This window comes from Marmota flaviventris, chromosome 2 (assembly GCF_047511675.1).
Source record: "Marmota flaviventris isolate mMarFla1 chromosome 2, mMarFla1.hap1, whole genome shotgun sequence".
Lineage (NCBI taxonomy): Eukaryota > Metazoa > Chordata > Mammalia > Rodentia > Sciuridae > Marmota > Marmota flaviventris.
The window spans coordinates 102,652,467-102,670,993 of NC_092499.1; the positions used below are offsets into that span (position 1 = coordinate 102,652,467).

Here is an 18,527-nt window from a genome sequence, read left to right on the forward strand (position 1 = left end):
AAATTTGTTTGTACATATTTTTTAAATCTTGTAATAGAACGCAGGCACTTTTGCCATTAAAAAATCTTTAAGTAAGATTTAAGAACAAGTATTTTAATTTGTCTGCCTATACTTACCTTGAACTATTTACTCTAGGCCTATAATCCAAAGTTAGTCATTGATTGAGGAATAAAAAACAAACAAAAAATCACTGAGGAATTCACTATTAGGTTCTGGATAAAGATAGAAAACAATGTCCATTATCAAATTTAAGATTTGCTTTATTAGCCTGATCATACCAATAAGGGAAAACTATTACTAAAGAAAACGTCAATTTACCTGTGTATTTGCCTTTCGTTTTTTCTTATCTGGGCTTCCTAGTTGCACACCTGGTCCTCCTAACCCATCCAGTCCACTATCACCACCTAAAAAAAAAAAAATTCCCAATAATATTTCCACTTGTAAATGAAATAATTTTTATCTCTTATAGCAATATCTATTATATTTAATCTATTAATATGCTTTCTATTTTCATTAGATGAAAGCAATATTCAGCTTTTAGTATCTTTGGTCTTTAGAAAGTCTTTTCCATAGTTTCATACAGAAACAGTCATTCTTCTCTGCTTCCATATTTGTTATTGGGGTTTATATTTTGTTCCTAGCACCTCATTCTGTTTCCTGGCTGTCATGAACTGAGCAGTTTTCCTCTGCCATCTTTCAGCCATGATGTTCTGCCTCACCTCAGGTCCAAAGCAATGGAACTGGCTGACCATGGGATGAACCTGTTAAATAGTAAGCCTTTACAATTTAACATTTCCTCCTCTAAGTTATTCTTGTCTCATATTAGTTACAGTAATGCAAAGCTGACTAAAACATTAGTTTGTTTCCAAAGATAATTGGTATTTAGATCTAGACCAGAAGATGGTTTCTTCTTCCATCAAGGGACATAATATTTCTTGTTGCTTTTCTTTAGCACTTGTTTTAATTTTCTATTGTATAAATTATCACACATTTGGGTACTTAAAACAATGTCCATTTGTGGGTAGATGTGTAGTTCAGGGTAGAATGTATCCTTAGCATGTGAGGCCCTGGGTTCAATACCCAGAATAAACAAACAAACAAAAAAGCCCATTTAAACAGAAGTGGAGAAAATACTTTCTAACTCATTCATTCATTCATTCTATTAGGCCAGTATTACCTTAATACCAAAGACAGATAAGAAGATAGTTTTCAAGATGGTGGATTAGAAACAACCAACACTCAACTGCTTATCTACAACTTGGAATCAAAACAACTAGAAAGCTGCTACTCTTCCAGGTTAGTGACTGTGGGAAAAAGCTTGAGTTCAATAGTGAACAGAGGCTTGGAGAAGCTCAGATACTCTGGATAGTGGAAGAGAGAATGAGAAAGAGTGCCCCAACACTGAGTATATGGCAGCAGGTAGGGAGAGTGGAGAAATAAGGGAGACCCACTACACACAAGCAAAGAAATTGGCACAATCAGAAGGGCATTGTGAACCCTGAACACAACTGACCTAAGATCTGCCTAACAGGCTGGGGCTGGAGAAGTTCTCTGCACCTGACAACCAAAATGTTGGTTTTCATCTTGGAAGGCTAGCTTGCTATTCTGGGAAACAAAAAAACCAAAAATTTTCCTATTTCTTAGAACCTGCGGCAAACATTACTACACTGTCTCAGTGAGCAAGTTTATTTATTTATTTTTTTTTGTAGGACGTCTTATTTTTATTAGCATAAGATCTCTGACATCATGTTCAGAGGTGTTAGGGTAGGAAAGAACAAGAGGAACCCTAAAGTCAGGGGGAAAATGAAGAAGAAACAGTTAGAGAAATAGGGACAAAGAACAATTCAGTGGTTTTATCTTGGAAGTCAAAATAAGAGGGAAATCTAAAGTTTTTTTTTTCCCCAGTATTAAAATTCTTTTTTTTTAAGAGAGAGAGAGAGAGAGAGAGAGAGAGAGAATTTTTAAATATTTATTGTTTAGTTTTTCGGCAGACACAACATCTTTATTTGTATGCGGTGCTGAGGATCTAACCCAGCGCCGCGCGCATGCCAGGCAAGCACGCTACCGCTTGAGCCACATCCCCAGCCCAAAATTCTTTTTTTTAAAGCAAAAGTTTGCTTGCTTGCTTGCTTGCTTATTTATTTATTTATTTATTCTTTTTAGTTATACATGACAATAGAATATATTTTGACATATTCTTGAGGTTGTACATGATGTAGAGTTACATTGATCATATATTCATATGTGAACATAGGAAAGTTATGTCCAATGCAGTCTACTGTCTTTCCCAATCCCATCTCCTCCTCCTTTTCCCCCATTCCCCACTACCCAATTCAGTGAACCTCCACTCCTCCCTATCCACCAATTATTGTGAGTCAGCATCCGCATATCAGAGAGAACTTTTGGCCTTTGGTGTTTGGGGTTTGTCTTATTTCACATAGAATGATAGCCTCCAGTACCATCCATTTACTGGCAAATGCTGTAATTTCATTCTTCTTTATGGCTGAGTAATACTCCATTGTATATATGTACCACTCAGTGGGCATTTTTTTTTAAGAGAGAGAGAGAGAGAGAATTTTTTTTTAATATTTATTTTTTAGTTTTCGGCGGACACAACATCTTTATTTGTATGTGGTGCTGAGGATCGAACCCGGGTCACACGCATGCCAGGCAAGCGTGCTACCGCTTGAGCCACATCCCCAGCCCTCAGTGGGCATTTAACTTGAGACCCAGTTTGGCCTCAGGGGAATACCACTGAAATAAACCTCTAAAAACCCTATGCAATAGGAAACAGGTCATAGAAACTAGAGCACAATACACTTCCCACTTAATACTATTAGCTCAGATGGCCAGCTGAGGAAGTTCAGGGGACCAAGCTGTTACGGATAATTATGTAAGTGAGCTGGATCCTGGAAGACCAGAATCATGGGTAGTGGACTACACAGAATCCACCATGCCCCTATGCCCAATGAAGATAGTTACCTTGTCTTCCAAATGGGCTTCACAACGGGTTCTGGAGACCCAGATGTGCTGCCTGACCCTTGCAGTGTGATAAGCTAATCTTATTGGAGAAAATTTCTGCCAGGGGACTCTGCCTTCCATGCTAGTTTATACTGGTGAGCAGGACAGCTAAGAACTATTTCAAATGCTTCAGGTCACAAATCACTCCTGCTGGTTGCCTGGCAAGCAAAGCAAAAGTAAGAAGGAAGGGGTGAATAACCCTCAACCTTTTCTCTTTCCAGGGACACATGGCCTAAGAATAATCAGAAAAAAGTGCTGATTGGAAATAGGTAGCAAACATCCACTACTTTTGCCTGCATGATCAACAACCTCAGCAAACAATGTTTTTGTTTTTAATTTTAGTACTGGGGATTGAATCCAGGGCCTCATGAAGTGCTCTACCACTGAACTACATCCCAGTCCCTTTTATTTTCTTTTGAAATAAGATCTCATTAAGTTATCAAGGCTGGCCTCAAACTTGTGATTCTCCTGTCTCACCTTCCCAAGTAGCTGGAATTATTGGGGGGCTGGGGGGTACCACTTTGTCAGGCTAACATTTTCTTTTTTTTACTATTTGATTCATGTGTGTGTGTAAATTTTTTTTTCTTCAATTTCTCTCTCCTTCTTCTTGTTAAGTTGCTGAGGCTGGCCTCAAACTTGTAATCTTCCTGCCTCAGCCTCCAAAGTCTCTGGAATTATAGGCATCTGTAACCATGCCTGGCTCAAATTTTTTTCTTCTCTTTTTGGTTTTCTTTATTTTTTTAACTATTGATTTCATTTTATATTTTCTCCTAGTTTTATTCTTTTCTCTTTTTAAATTTTCTATTTTTTTTAATTTTCCTGTCCCCTTTTATCTGTCTTAATTTTCTATCTTTTTTAAACTTTTCAATTTATTGTTTATTATTTTACCTCCATAATTTCTGTTGTTTGCAATGTGTACATCATAGTCTTTGCTTGGTTTTTACTTTCTGTACCTGCTCTGCTTCTATTTGTTGTTGTTATTGGTTTTTTTTTTTTTTTTTCTTCTTTCTACATGGTGCCAGGGATCAAGTCTGACACTTTGAGCATAGTGGATAGATGCTCTACTGCTAAGAGACACTTCCAGCCCAGCTAAGAGAAATTGCATTTTACTTTACCCAAAACCCAGCTCTACTCAAACATTGCTGGATACTTCAGCTTAAAGAACGAAAGAGACAAAGTCCCCAGCTGAAGACTTGGCCCCAGGTAGGCATGGCTGGGAGAAACTTTAAAACCCGTTCTTGAAATTCACCACCAAAGCAACAGAGAGAAATAACACAAAAATTGTAGAATACTGCACCTATCAAAGACCTTAGCATAGGTTGCTCCCATACCTTTTCAGAACACGTTAAAAACTGGAGAGCTGGGGATATAATCAGTTGGTAGAGTGTTTGCCTTGCACGCACAAGGCCCTGGTTTCAATCCCCAGCATCACCCATCCCCCCACAAAAAAGTAAAAAACTAAAGGGGTGACCACAGAATGCCTACCTAATATATTCCAGAGGGGTCCCATTTTTCTGAGGCCTAAAGAAGAAGTGGAACCCTAAGGCTCTCACACTGCACATGTGTGTCAAATCCCACTAATCACAGCCATACTATAAAATCTGGTTGGAATTAAACTCAACACTTCACAACACTCTGATATCGCAGGACACGTTATCAAGAGAAGGCTGTTCTCTAAGAAGGCCCTCACAGAAATCAACATGGGACACAAGAAGTGAACAAACAAAGCAGCATGACTCATCTAAAAGTTCACAATATTCTAGTAAATGATTCCTGATACTGAAGTTGATGAAATGCCAGACCAAAAATTCAAAAGAATGATGTTAAAAATGATCCATGAATTCAAAGAGGATACAAATAAACAGCTGAATGAATTAAGAAAGACAATGCAGCATATGAAAGCAATTCAATAAAGAGAAATTCTGGAAAAGAACCAAACATAAACTTTGCATATAAAAAACTCAGAAAATCAAACACAGGGCTGGGGTTGTGGCTCAGTGGTAGAACACTTGCCTAGCATGTGTGAGACACTGGGTTCGAACCTCAGCACCACATAAAAAAGTAAATAAATAAAGGGATTGTATCCATATACAACTAAAAATATATATATTTTTAAATCAAACACAAAACTCAGTTGAAAGCTTTACTAATAGATTAGATCAGGTAGAATAAAGAATAGCACAGCTTGAAGACAAGGCTGATGAATTAATCACATTCAGATAGTAATAAAATAAGAAGGATCAGAACATACAATTTTATGAGAATGACATTATGTAGGGCATAGTTGATACATGCCTATAATCACAGTGATTTAGGAGGCTGAGGCAGAAAGATCACAAATTTGAGGCTAGCCTCAACAACTTAGTAACCCTGTCCCACAAGAAAAAATAAAAAGGGCTGGGGCTGTAACTCAAAGATAGAGTGCCCCGAGTTCAACCCTGAGTACAAAACAAACAAAAACACCAAACTTAATAATAATATGAATATATGAGGGAGATGAGGTTCAGACTAAAGGCATAGTGAAATAATTCACTAAAGGCACAGTGAAATAATAGCAGAAATTTCACCAAATATAGGGAAAGATGGACATTCAAGTACAGGAAGCAGTTATAACTCTAAGTACACAAAATCAGAAAACAACCTCTACATGACATATTATAGTTAATCCAGCCAAAGTACAAAGATTATTAAAAACTTTAAGAAGCTCCAAATCATATATGAAGACAAACCCATCAGAATAACAAATTCTTAGAAGAAACTCTAAAGGTCATAAGGGCACAGAATGATGTAATACTAAATGACATACCTAGCAAAATTATCCTTCCTAATTAAGAAATAAAAACCTTCTAAGGTAAGTACGAACTAAAGGAATTCATGACCAATAAACCAGTATTACAGAAGATACTTAAAGGAATTCTACACCCAGAAGGGGAAAAGATAAATAAAATACCAAGAGTACAGGGAAAATAAATTGCTCTAGAAAACTGGATAAGCAAAGGAGAATAGGAAAGAATCAAACATTAACAAAGTAGGCCATCAAGATGAATAAGGAAGAAACAAATATAGGTTACTCAAAACAACCAGAAGAAAAAAATAACAAAATGACAGTAGTATGTATATTCCAAAAGCTCAGGAAATAAAAGCAAGAATTGACAAACTGGATTATATCAAATTTAAAAGCTTCTGCACAGGAAAAGATGAACAAGGTGAAGAAACAACCTACACAGAATGGGAGAAAATCTTTGCCAGATATTCATCTTACAAAGGTAATCAAATTAATAAATGGGCAAATGATTTGAACTTAAACTTCTTTAAGAAGAATTACAAATGGCCTGTAAATATATGAAAAAATTCTCAATATCTTTAGCTATGAAGGAAATGCAAATCAAAACTTGAGATTCCATTTTACCCTAGTCAGAATGACCACTATCAAAAAACAAAAAATAATAAATGTTGGTAAGGATGCGGAGAAAAAAGAACCCTTATAAGCTAGGCATAGTGGCACACACCTGTAATCCCAGAAGCCCAGGAGGCTGAGGCAGGAGGATCACAAGTTCAAAGCTAGCATTAGCAATGGCCAGGCACTAAGCAACTCAGTGAGACCCTATGTCTAAATAAAACACAAAAAAGGGCTGGAGATGTGGCTCAGTGATCGAGTGCCCCTGAGTTCAATCCCCAGTACCAAAAAAACAAAAAAAAACATCCTGGTACACTACAGGTAGAAATGTCAATTAGTACGTCATTGTGTGTGTGTGTGTGTGTGTGTGTGTGTACGTATACATGGTTTAGTTGTAGATGGACACATACCTATTTTTAATATTTTTTAGTTGTCAATGGACCTTTATTTTACTTATTTATATGTGGTGCTGAGAATCGAACCCAGTGCCTCACACATGCTAGGCAAGAGCTTTACCACTGAGCTACAACCCCAGCTCCCTTTATTTTATTTTTGTGGTGCTGAGGAGCAAACCCAGTGCCTCAACATGTGCTAGGCAAGTGGTCTACCACTAAGCCACAACCTCAGTCCTAGTAAAGCACTTTGAATAACAGTATGAAGCTTCCTCAAAAAAACTATACAATCTAGTCATAACACTCACGAGTATATACCTTAAGGAAATTAAGTAAGCATACAAAGAGATACTTGCCTGCCCATGTGTATTGCAACACTTTCACAACAGCCAAGTTTTGGAACCAACCTAGATGCTGTCAACAGATGGATTAAAAATATGTGTACACACACACACACAGTTTTATTCAACTATAAAGAAGAATGGAATCCTATCATATGCAGGAAAATGAATAGAAGTGAAGGCTATCATGTTAAGTAAAATTAGCCAGACTCAGAAAGATAAGTATCACATGTTTTCTCTCATTTGTGGAAACTAAAATAATAAAATAAAGAAGATGGCCTATAAGGGAAAGGGAAAGAAAAGGACAAGAAAAAGGAAGAGGGAGGCTGTATATGATCAAAGCACAGTATATGTATGTATGGAAATGTCACAATGCGATCCAATAATTTGTACAATTAATATGATTTATTTTTTTAAATCCAAAGACATCAAAGAAAAAAAATAATTACAGTCCAACATCTCTTAGAAATACAGATGTAAAAATTCTCAACAAAATACTAACAAACTGAATTCAGCAGCATATCTACAGAACACTATGACACTGAATTTTTCCCAGAAATGCAAAGTTGATTCAACATGAAAAATCAACCATTTATTATTCTATAGTAATAGAATTACAGGGAGAAACCCCCATACTTGATAATCTCACTAGAATCAGAAAACCATTTCACAAAACTCAATATCTCTGCATGACAAAAAAAGAAAATAAATAAACTATGGAGAAGGGAACTTCCTCATGCTAATAAGGGGTATCCATGAAAAAACACAGCTAACATCACACTTGAGAGTAAAATACTGAAAGCTGTCCCCCTAAGGTCAGGAACAAGACAAGATGCCTGGCAGTAATAGAAGTTCTAGTTGGAACAATTAGTCAAGAAAAAGAATAAAGGGCTTCCAGATTGGCAAGAAAGAAATATATTATTCTGTTTGAGATAACATCTTTACATATTTATTTCTATAAACTAGCAATGAATAATTCAAAAATGAAATTAAGAAAATAATTCCATTTATAATATCATCAAAACTAATAAAATTCTTGGGAATAAATTTAACCAAGTTGGTAAAAGATTTCTATACTGCAATATAAAACATTGTTGAAAGAAATTAAAGACACTCTTAACTTCAGAAAAAAAAATATTCCGTGTTCATGATTGACTATGTTAAAATGGCAATACTCTCCAAACTGTTTTACAAAATTTTATCAAAATTCTACTGCCTTTTTTGTAGAAATGGACAAGTTAATCCTAAAATTCAGAAGGAAAAGGCAAGATACCCAGAATAATTAAAACAATCTTGAGAAAAATTTAAAAAGGAACAAATATGAAAGACTAATCTTCCTAATTTTAAAATTAGAAAGCTTCAGTAATCAAAACAGCAAGGTACTGTCATAAAGAACAACATAGAGATCAATGTATAAATCTGAGTCCAGAAGTAAACCCACAAAATTATGGACAATTGATTTGAATAAAGGAATCAAAATAATTCCATAGGGTAGAGTATTGTCTCTAAAAAAATGGTGCTGAGACACCTGGATATCTGTCATATGCAGAAATTATTTTCTGGCTAGCTGCAATGATGTATGCCTACAGTCCCAATACTAGGTATGGTGACTTGAGCCTGCAAGTTTAAGATCAGTTTGGGCAACATGGCAAGATTCTGTCTCAAACAAACAATAAAACCCAAAAACAATTAATTTCAAATGGATCAAAGACCTAAATATAAGAGCTAAAAGTACAAAACACTTAGAAGAAACCAAGTTATAAATCTTCATGTCCTTAAATTAGGCAACAATTTTTAATCATGATTCCCAAAGTATAGAAAACAAAAGAAAAAACAGAACAAATGAACTTTATCAAAGTTAAAAAAATTTTGGTGCCAAGAGCACTATCAATAAAATGAAAAGACAACCCACACAATGGCAGAAAATATTTGCAAATTATATACCGGTTAGGAGTCCAGTATATACATAAAGAATTCTTACAACTCAATAAAATCTAATAACCCAATTAAAATTGGCCAAAGTATACGCATAGCCGTTTCTATAAAGAATATAAATGAATGGCTAATAAGCACACGAAAAGATTCTCAACATCATGGAAATCGAACACACTGTTTGCACTTTTGAGATGCCACTTCAAACCCAATGGGATGGATGGCTGTAATCAAAAAGATACAAGAGTTAGCAGGGATATGAAGAAGTTTATAAAGTTAAATGTAAAGCTACCATATTACCCAGCAATTCCTCTCCTAAATATATAACCAAGAGAATTGAAAACCTGTTTGAACAAAAACTTGTATAAAAATGTTCACCTTATAACTCATAATAGCCAAGAAAGTGGAAATACTTCTAATGTCTATCAACCAGTGATAAACAAAATGTGGTGCTTCTATACAACAGTTAATCAGTCATAAAAGAGAATGAAAATATTGATTGACACATGCCACAACATAACAAACCTAGAAAATGTTACCCTAAATGAAAGAAAGCAGACACAAAAGACCACAAACCTTATGATTCCATTCATATGAAATGCTCAGAATAGGAAAATCTATAGAGACAGAAATAAATTAATGGTTGCCAGGCCTTTGGGAAAAAGGGGAAATTTGGGCTGGGATTGTGGCTCGGCGGTAGAGCGCTTGCCTAGCACGTGCAGGGCCCTGAGTTTGATCCTCAGCACCACATAAAAATAAATAAATAAATAAAGGTATTGTGTCCAACTACAACTTAAAAAAATAAAGAAAGAAACCCAGTTTAAAAGGGGGGGGGGATTAGGAGGTACAGGGTTTCTTTTTGAAGCAATGAAGTATTCTGGAATTAGAAAGTAATGATGGTTGTACAATATCGCAAATACACTAAGAACTACTGAATTGTATACTCTAAAATAGTGGTGAATTTTACATTATGTGAATTTTATCTCAATTAAAATTTAATCAGTAGAGGGAAGGGGTAGGAAGTGGGGAGGAAGCGGGGGAAATGCTGGGGAGTGATATTGATCAAATTATATTGTTGTACATATGTACAAATATGTAACAACAAATCCCATCAATATGTACACTTATAATTCACCAATAAAAAAATGTGAGAATAGGGCTGGGGTTGTGGCTCAGTGGTAGAGAGCTTGCCTAGCATGTGTGAGGCACTGGGTTTGATCTTCAGCACCACATAAAAATAAATGAATAAAATAAAGTTCCATCAACATCTAAAAAAAAGTTTTAAAAAGTTTGGGAAAAAAAGAAAAATTCAAACAACCATTATTATCTCTCAGTCTATAATTCAGAGATCAGAAATTAGAATGGGTGCTTTTGGTCAGACTATCAAACCAAATCAGGATGTCAGTATCATTGAGTTTCTATCTGGAGGCTCTGGGGGAAATCTGTTCCCAAGCTCATTCTTTCTTATGATCAAATTCAGTTCCTTCTGGTTGTAGGACTAAGATTCTACTCTCCTTGTCTATCAGCTTTTAGTTCCTAGAGGCTACCTACATTTCTTAACTTATGGCTCTCTCCACTTTTCAGCCAGAAATGGTGTATCAAAACCTTCATGTGTTTCATGAAGTAGTCTCTGAATTCCTCATCTCCAACCAGCTGTAGGTAATTCTCTACTCTTTTTTTTTTTTTTTTTAATTTTATTTATTTATATTCAGTGCTAAGGATTGAACCCAGTGCTTCACACATGCCAGGCAAGTGCGCTCCGGCTGAGCCCCAGCCCCAGGCACTAATTCAGTACTCTTATTGAGCTCATGTGATTAGGCCATATCTGCCCAGATAACCAATTTACCTTAAGGTCAACTGTGTCATTTGATATAACCTAATCAAAAGATTAAAATCCATGATATTCACAATCCTGGGGCCTCTATATAGTATGCATACTAGCAGAATAAGACAGTTTAGCAGTCATCTTGACAACCACTGATAATCAAAGTTCAGCTCTGAAAGAATTCCCCACGCAAAGACACTTCGCCGGGAGAATTCCAATTTTATTGCAAAAAGCAGTGTGCTTATATAGAACTAAGGGGGAGATGGTAGGGTTTAGATAAATGGCAGGCAACCCGTTTATTGGCAAGTTCTTTCAGATATCAGCTCCGGAGCCCAGGAATTAGTTCTCATTGGGGCTAAGGTTCCCCGCCAGCGAGATTTGAAATTGGCGCCGGCGGGAGAGTTCACACAGGCGGGAACTTTTCGCGCCACTGTAGAAAAGAAGAAGGTAGGAAGAAGAGGTGCTTAGGCGCCATGTTGGGGTTTTTTTCTCTGGGGTATGGCTGCCGTTTATACTTTTCCCAACAAGCTCCACTGATTCATTAGGAATGCAAAATGGTGATATTTGCATTCATTCATTCATTCATTCTTTTGGTACTGGGGATTGAACCCAGGGGCACTCTACCACTGCATTAAACTCAAGTCCTTTTTATTTTGAGACAGGATATCTCTAAGTTGCCTTGGTTGGACTCAAACTTGCAATTCTCCAGCCTCAGTCTTCTAAGCATCTGAGATTATAGCTATGACACCCCTGCACTCAAATGATATTTGCATGTATTTTAAACTTTCATTTCCCTTATGTGTATTTAATTTACTATTTTTCTACTGTTTGATTCTTTCCTTAGTGATTTGTAAAAGTTCTTTATACACTACAAAAGCTCAATCTATGCGAACTATATTTTTATCCAATTATATCTTGATTTGTCATAGTTTTCAATACATTTAAAATTTTTAGAATAATTTTAGATTAACTAGAGTTGTGTAGATACTGTCCATAGACCCCCATACTCAGTTTCTCCTGTTACACTATCCAGAATTTTTTAAAAAGAATTTAATATAATAAAATGTATCAATATTTTATTTTTTGAATTCTGTGCTTTGTCTTGTGTTTAGAACTATATTCATTTTGAAAGAAAACATAGTTCCTGTTTTCTCCTATTTTTATTTTTAAAATATACTTTTTTATTTTTAGTTATAGATGGATACAATATCTTTATTTTGTTTACTTATTTTTTAAAATATTTTTTTCAGTTGTAGGTGGACACAATACCTTTATTTTATTTATGTGGTGCTGAGGATCGAATCCAGGGCCTCTCACATGTGAGATGAGTGCTCTACAACTGAGCTCCAGCCCCAGCCCCTTGTTTACTTATTTTTATGTAGTGCTAAGGATCAAACCCAGTGCCTCACAGGTGCAAGGCAAGCACTCTGCCACTGAGCCACAACCCCAGCCCTTCACCTAATGTTTTACAGCTTTGCTTTTTCTTGTTTTAATTAGTTACACATGAATAGAATGCAGTAGAATGCATTTTGACACATCATACATAAATGGAGTATAACTTCTCCATTTATGTATTCTTCTGGTTGTACACAAATAGCTTCACTTTTTAATCTTAATTTTGGGGGTAGGGGGTACTGGGATTGAACTCAGGGGCACTTAATCACTGTGGCACATCCCCAGCCCTATTTTGTATTTTATTTAGAGACAGGGTCTCACAAAGTTGCTTAGTGCCTCACTTTTGCTGAAGCTGGCTTTAAACTCTCAATCCTCCTGCCTTAGCCTCACAAACCATTAATCCATTGGGATTACAGGTGTGTATCACCATGCCCAGCTAATCTTAATTTTTAATTGTGACAAACCACATTACATAAAATTTATTCTCTTAACCGTTTTAAAGTATACAGTTCAATAACATTAGCCATTATTCACATTATTGTGCAACCAATCTCAAGAAATTTCATCTTGCAAAAGTGAAATTCTATACCCATTAAGCAACAACTCCTGATACATTCTCCTTCACCCACTAGTAACCACAGTTCTACTTCCAATTTTTACAAACTTGACTACTATAGATATCTCAAAAATGAAAAAAACACTGTATTTTTCTTTTGTGACTGGCTTATTTCACCTATTTCATTTAGCAGAATGTCTTTCATGGACATCTGTGTTGCCTCCACATTTTGGCTATCATGAATAATGCTACTATGAATATGCGTGTACAAACATCTCTTCAAAACTCTACTTTCAATTCTTCTGGCTACATACATAGCAGTGGAATTGCTAAGATTATATGGTAATTCTATTTTTAATTTTCCTATTTAATTTTTAATTTTCCACAATATGGCTTCATTTTTGTCATATCTTTGCTCCATGTGGAATTTATTTGGGGGAAATTAGTAAAAACAATATTATTTTGTTCTGGATGGCAAGCTGGACAGAGACTACCTTTCATTTGTTAGAAGTCTTCCTCTGTGTTCCTCAATAAGGTGTTTTAAAGACTTTATACATATAAATATATATATATATATATATATATATATATATATATATATATAAATTTATATATATATATAAATTCAATGACATTTCTCATAGGAAAAAAAAATCCCCAAATTTATATGGAACTACAAAAGACCATGAGTAGTCAAAGCAATCTTGAGAAAGAATAACAAAATGGAGGCATCACATTTGTTGATTTCAAACTATATTACAAAACTAAAGTGATAAAAACAGTATGGTACTAGCATAAAACAGATGTATGGACCAATAAGCAGAATTGAGAGGCCAAAAATAACCCCACACATATACATTCAACTAATATTTGACAAGAGCATCAAGAACACATCATGGGGAAAGAACAGTCTGTTCAACAAATAGTGCTGGAAAAACTGGATATCAACATGCAAAAGAATGAAATCTTATACCACTCATAAAAAATTAATTCAAAATGAATTAAGAAGCCAGGCAGGGTGGCACACACCTGTAATCCCAGCAACTTGGGAAGTTGATGCAAGAGGATTAAGAGTTCAAAGCCAGCCTCAGCAATTTAGTGAGGCCCTTAGCAACCCAGCAAGACCCTATCTCTAAATAAAATACAAAAAAGCTCTGGGGATGTGGCTCAGTGGTTGAGCAACCCTTGGTTCAATCACCCATACCGCCCCCCCCACCACCAAAAAACAAAAAACAAAAAACTTAAGGACTTAAACATAAAATCAGAAACTTTAAAACTCCTAGAAGAAAACACAAGGAAAAAATTCCCTGACACTGGTCTTGGAAATAATTTTTTATATATGACACTCAAAGCATAAAGCAACAAAAGCAAAAATAAACAAGTGGGAGTACATCAAACTAAAAAGATTCTGGACAGCAAAGAAAACAACAAAATGAAAAAGCAACCTATGAAATGGAAGAAAATATTTGCAAATCATATGCCTGATAAGGAGTCATTATCCAAAATATATAAGGTATTCATACAATTCAATAGCAAAAACAATCTGATTTTAAAATGGTACTTAAATAAACATTTTCCTAAAAAATGGGAAATTAAAAATAGAACTATCATAAGATGCAGAAGCCAATTTCTGCATAAATATCTGAAAGAAATGAAATCAGTATCTTGAAGAGGTATTTGCATCCCCATATTTGCTGCAGCATTATTTTTAAAAACCCAGACATGGAAAAAATCTAAGTGTCTTGACTGATGGATGAATGGATAAAAAAGTTTATATATATATATATATATATATATATATATATATATATATATATATATATATATAAAACAATCATATGTGTGTATATATAATAAAGGTGTGTGTGTAGCAAATATGTCTCATTTATTTTATAGCTGCCCATAGTATATAACCTTATCCATAGCCTTCAATAAATGATGGTTGAATTGAGTCCAAGCTATAAAATTGTTACAAAATTGAAAGAGAGAAAAATTACCATTTAATATTTCTTTAAAATACTTTCTAGTTGTAGATGGATACAATATCTCTATCTATTTTTATGTATTGCTGAGGATCGAACCCAGTGCCTTGCAGTGCAAGGCAAGCGCTCTACCGCTGAGCTACAGCCCCAGCCTCATCATTTGATAATATCAACAGTGAATGTTTACTGTGTCAGATATTGTGATAAGCATTTTATATATGCTAGCATTTGATTCCCAAAGAATCTTCGGTTCCATCCATTTTATAGATGAGGAAACAAAGGCTCAAATTTTATTAACTAACTAGATCAAGGTCACATAGTTGCATCTTTCTGACCAAAAAAAACCCCTACCCCTGAAATTTTAAACTATGCATCAGTGATTCTCAAATGTTAATGTGCATAAAATCACCAGGATGTTTGTTTAAATATATTCCTGAACCTCATTCCCCACGATTCTGATTCAACAGTTCTGGGATAAAGCCCCAGATATCTCTAATAATCCCTCAGGTAATATAGATGTTAATCCATCAACCACATATTGAATAACAATGCACAATTCTATCTCTTTTAGATTCCACTACCTTCCTTTTTTTAAACTCTTTTTTTTTTTTTTTTAGTTGTAGTTGAACACAATATCTTTATTTATTTTTATGTGGTGTGAGGATGGAACTCAGGACCTCACATGTGCTGGGTGAGCGCTCTACCCCTGAGTCACAACCCCAACCCCGCCCCCCACTACCTTCCTCTTTTGAGCTATATGATAAACACTGTGGTAGGTATTCCTTTAAAAATCACTTTTGTTGGAAATCAACATTGCTCATTGTAAAGAAGTATAAGAAATGCATACAAAGAAAAAAAATCACCCTGTGTCAATTCAAACATACTATTCTATACAATGCTGGATACTTGTTAGGTTGTACCAACAAAGGTTGCTACAAGGAAACAGGAAGGCTGGAGGAGAAAAATGGAATATGCTCTTTCTGTTCTTCTCAATGGCCTGGCTTCATTTCTACTCACCTGCGGTGGTAGTTTGTTCCCAGCACACCAATTTCAATAGTTAAATACTATTTGCAGTATTTCCAACACTTACAGAAACAGCTTTATGTGCTTTTTAAGAGATACCAGCACTGAGTATCTGAGTCCTAAGCCAGCAGGGCCTCTCCTACAAGCCCAAGAATTAAACTCAGAAATCTGAGTTTAAACTCCATGAGCCCACCCACCTTAGTTTTATGTATTTAAATAATTTCAACATCTTTTCCTTTGTCTCATAACCTTAGGGATGGTAACTGTTTCCCACAGTTGCTACGTCCATGAAAACTTTAATATTCTATTTTTGGCACTTCAATATGTGTTAACAATAATTTATATTAAATTCTTTGTTAAAGAAAATGGTGTGGGGTTTGTCTCCTGACCAGATTCTGATTGACATACATCCCACCAGACTTGATTATTACTATTAACACCATTCCAGGCATCTAGCTTGTTATCTACCTATTTTCCCTTTTGTATAGATAGATGGGTATACTATTTTACAAAAATATGATACTACTTTTCTAAATAAAAGCATTAAAACTTTAACTTTATTAGAATTTAATAAAACTAAAAGAAATTAATTAAACTGAAGAATATGCTAAATGTTTCTTCACCCAGAGAAATTTTCTAAAATAATCCTCTAAGGTGAAGAAAAGACATCATGTAAAACATTATGTTGGGCTGGGGTTGTAGCTCAATGGCAGAGCACTTGCCTAGCATGAGTGAGGCACTGGGTTTGATCTTTAACACCACATAAACAAATAAAATAAAGGCATTCTGTACATCTACAACTACAAAAAAAATTCACTCACTGCTTTGAAAGCTAAGGATAATATAATCTCACATATGATCCTATACGTTGTCTCTATTTAGGAGGGTATTTTTCATTCTAGATTCAATTATTTATTTCAGGTATTCTTTGATTACTATTTTGTTGAGAGCTCTACTTCAGGGGCACCACTTCTCATTATGCTACAAAGTTTTAGTTCCATGTCTATTAGCTAGCTATTTTGACTTTACTGTCTTTTTCATCTGCACTTAATATGATTATCTGAATTTTTTCTACCCTGTAACCCTCTCTATTCTGTCCCTTATTTCTAATTTATTTATTTACATATTTTCTTTGGAGAAATGTCTATTAAAATCCTTTGGCCATTTTCTAACTGAAAGATTGTTTATTTGATTTTGTTACTTTCTAAGAATTCTTTATGCATTCTAAATATTAGATTCTGAACAGAGAAATGATTTGCAAAGATGCCTACCATGCATGGGGCCCTGAGTTCAATTCCCAGAAATGCAATAATAATAATAATAATAATAATAATAATAATAATAATAAAGTTTGTGAATATTTTCTCCCATTTTGTGGGTTGCCTTTTTACTTTGATAGTGTTCTTTGACACGTACAATTTTTAAATTTTGATGAAGTCCAATTTATCTATTTTTTTCTTTGGCTACTTGAGTAAAACAAGGTTTATCTACTTCTAAGATACTAGCCTGCCTCAAAATCTTTTGCTATACTAAGTCTTCCTTTACAGACCACAGAAGACAAAAATGGACACTCATGGTTTAAACTAAAAGAACTTTTATGATTTAATTCTATTTCAATATGGCAATACCATCTAGGTAGATAGTAAATAAAGAACTGACAGTGAAATCCAGTTCATTCTTTCAGGTCATTCATTTATTCAAATCAGATTTAACCAAATGTAATTCAAACATATATATTCAGTAGCCATATAAAATAAATTGATAATTAGAGGCTAATAATTTGTATGCAGTTTTCCATAAATGACACACTGAACAGACATATGTGTTGCTCTTTAATGTGAATGCCTATATATTCTGATAGGCATCGTATGGAAAGAGTATTAGCAAGTCTTCAGAGGTCAAAGAATAAAGCAGTTATAAACAAACGTGCCAAACTTCAAAAAACTATTTTTCTTAACATCTGTCAGGGATATTCCATTTTAATGAGTAGAAAAAGGTAATTCCTAAAGATAAAAACAACTATTAATAAATTAGTCTCAGCTGGTTGGTGTGGTCTTTGTGAGATTCCACCATGGCATACCGTGGCCAAGGCTAGAAGGTCCAGAAGGTGATGGTGCAGCCCATTAACCTCATCTTTAGATACAAAACAGATCCCGGATTCAGGTGTGGCTCTATGAGCTAGAGAATATGCAGATAGAGGGCTGTATTATTGGTTTCGATGAATACATGAACCTTGTATTAGATGATGCAGAAGAGATTCATTCTAAGACAAAGTCAAGAAAACAGCTGGGTTGGATCATGCTAAAAGGAGATAATATTACTCTGCTACAAAGTGTCTCCAATTAGAAATGATCAATGAAGTGAGAAATTACAGAGAAAGCTACAATATTTTTTTAATTTAGGTGTCCTTTGCTGGGAATATAGTTCTAAAACATTTGTTCATATTGTTTTGATGACCCTTATATTATTACCAGATGAAAATAAATGCTGTGGGACTCTTTTTATTAAAAAAAATTTGCATTGTTTCTTCCTAATTCAGTGGTAAAGACCTTTTACACAGTGCCATTATTAGCTGTTGGTATTTATTTTAAAGTTTCTAAAGGGTTAGCAGTTGCTCAGGGCATTCGCTTTTCTCAGAGCATGAACCTATATATTCTTGAGTA

At 34.9% G+C, this 18,527-nt stretch overlaps 1 protein-coding gene and 1 pseudogene across 1 annotated transcript in view; one reads left to right on the top strand and one right to left on the bottom strand.

The window, feature by feature from the left end:
• Pygo1 (pygopus family PHD finger 1) overlaps positions 1-18,527 on the bottom strand; it is a 38,338-nt gene that overhangs the window by 8,767 nt on the left and 11,044 nt on the right. Inside the window, exon 2 of the mRNA XM_071608287.1 lies at positions 319-404. Coding sequence (XP_071464388.1) covers positions 319-404 — 86 coding nt within the window. The remainder of the gene's footprint in view (positions 1-318; positions 405-18,527) is intronic.
• Positions 17,936-18,235, top strand: LOC114085086 (small nuclear ribonucleoprotein E-like; annotated as a pseudogene).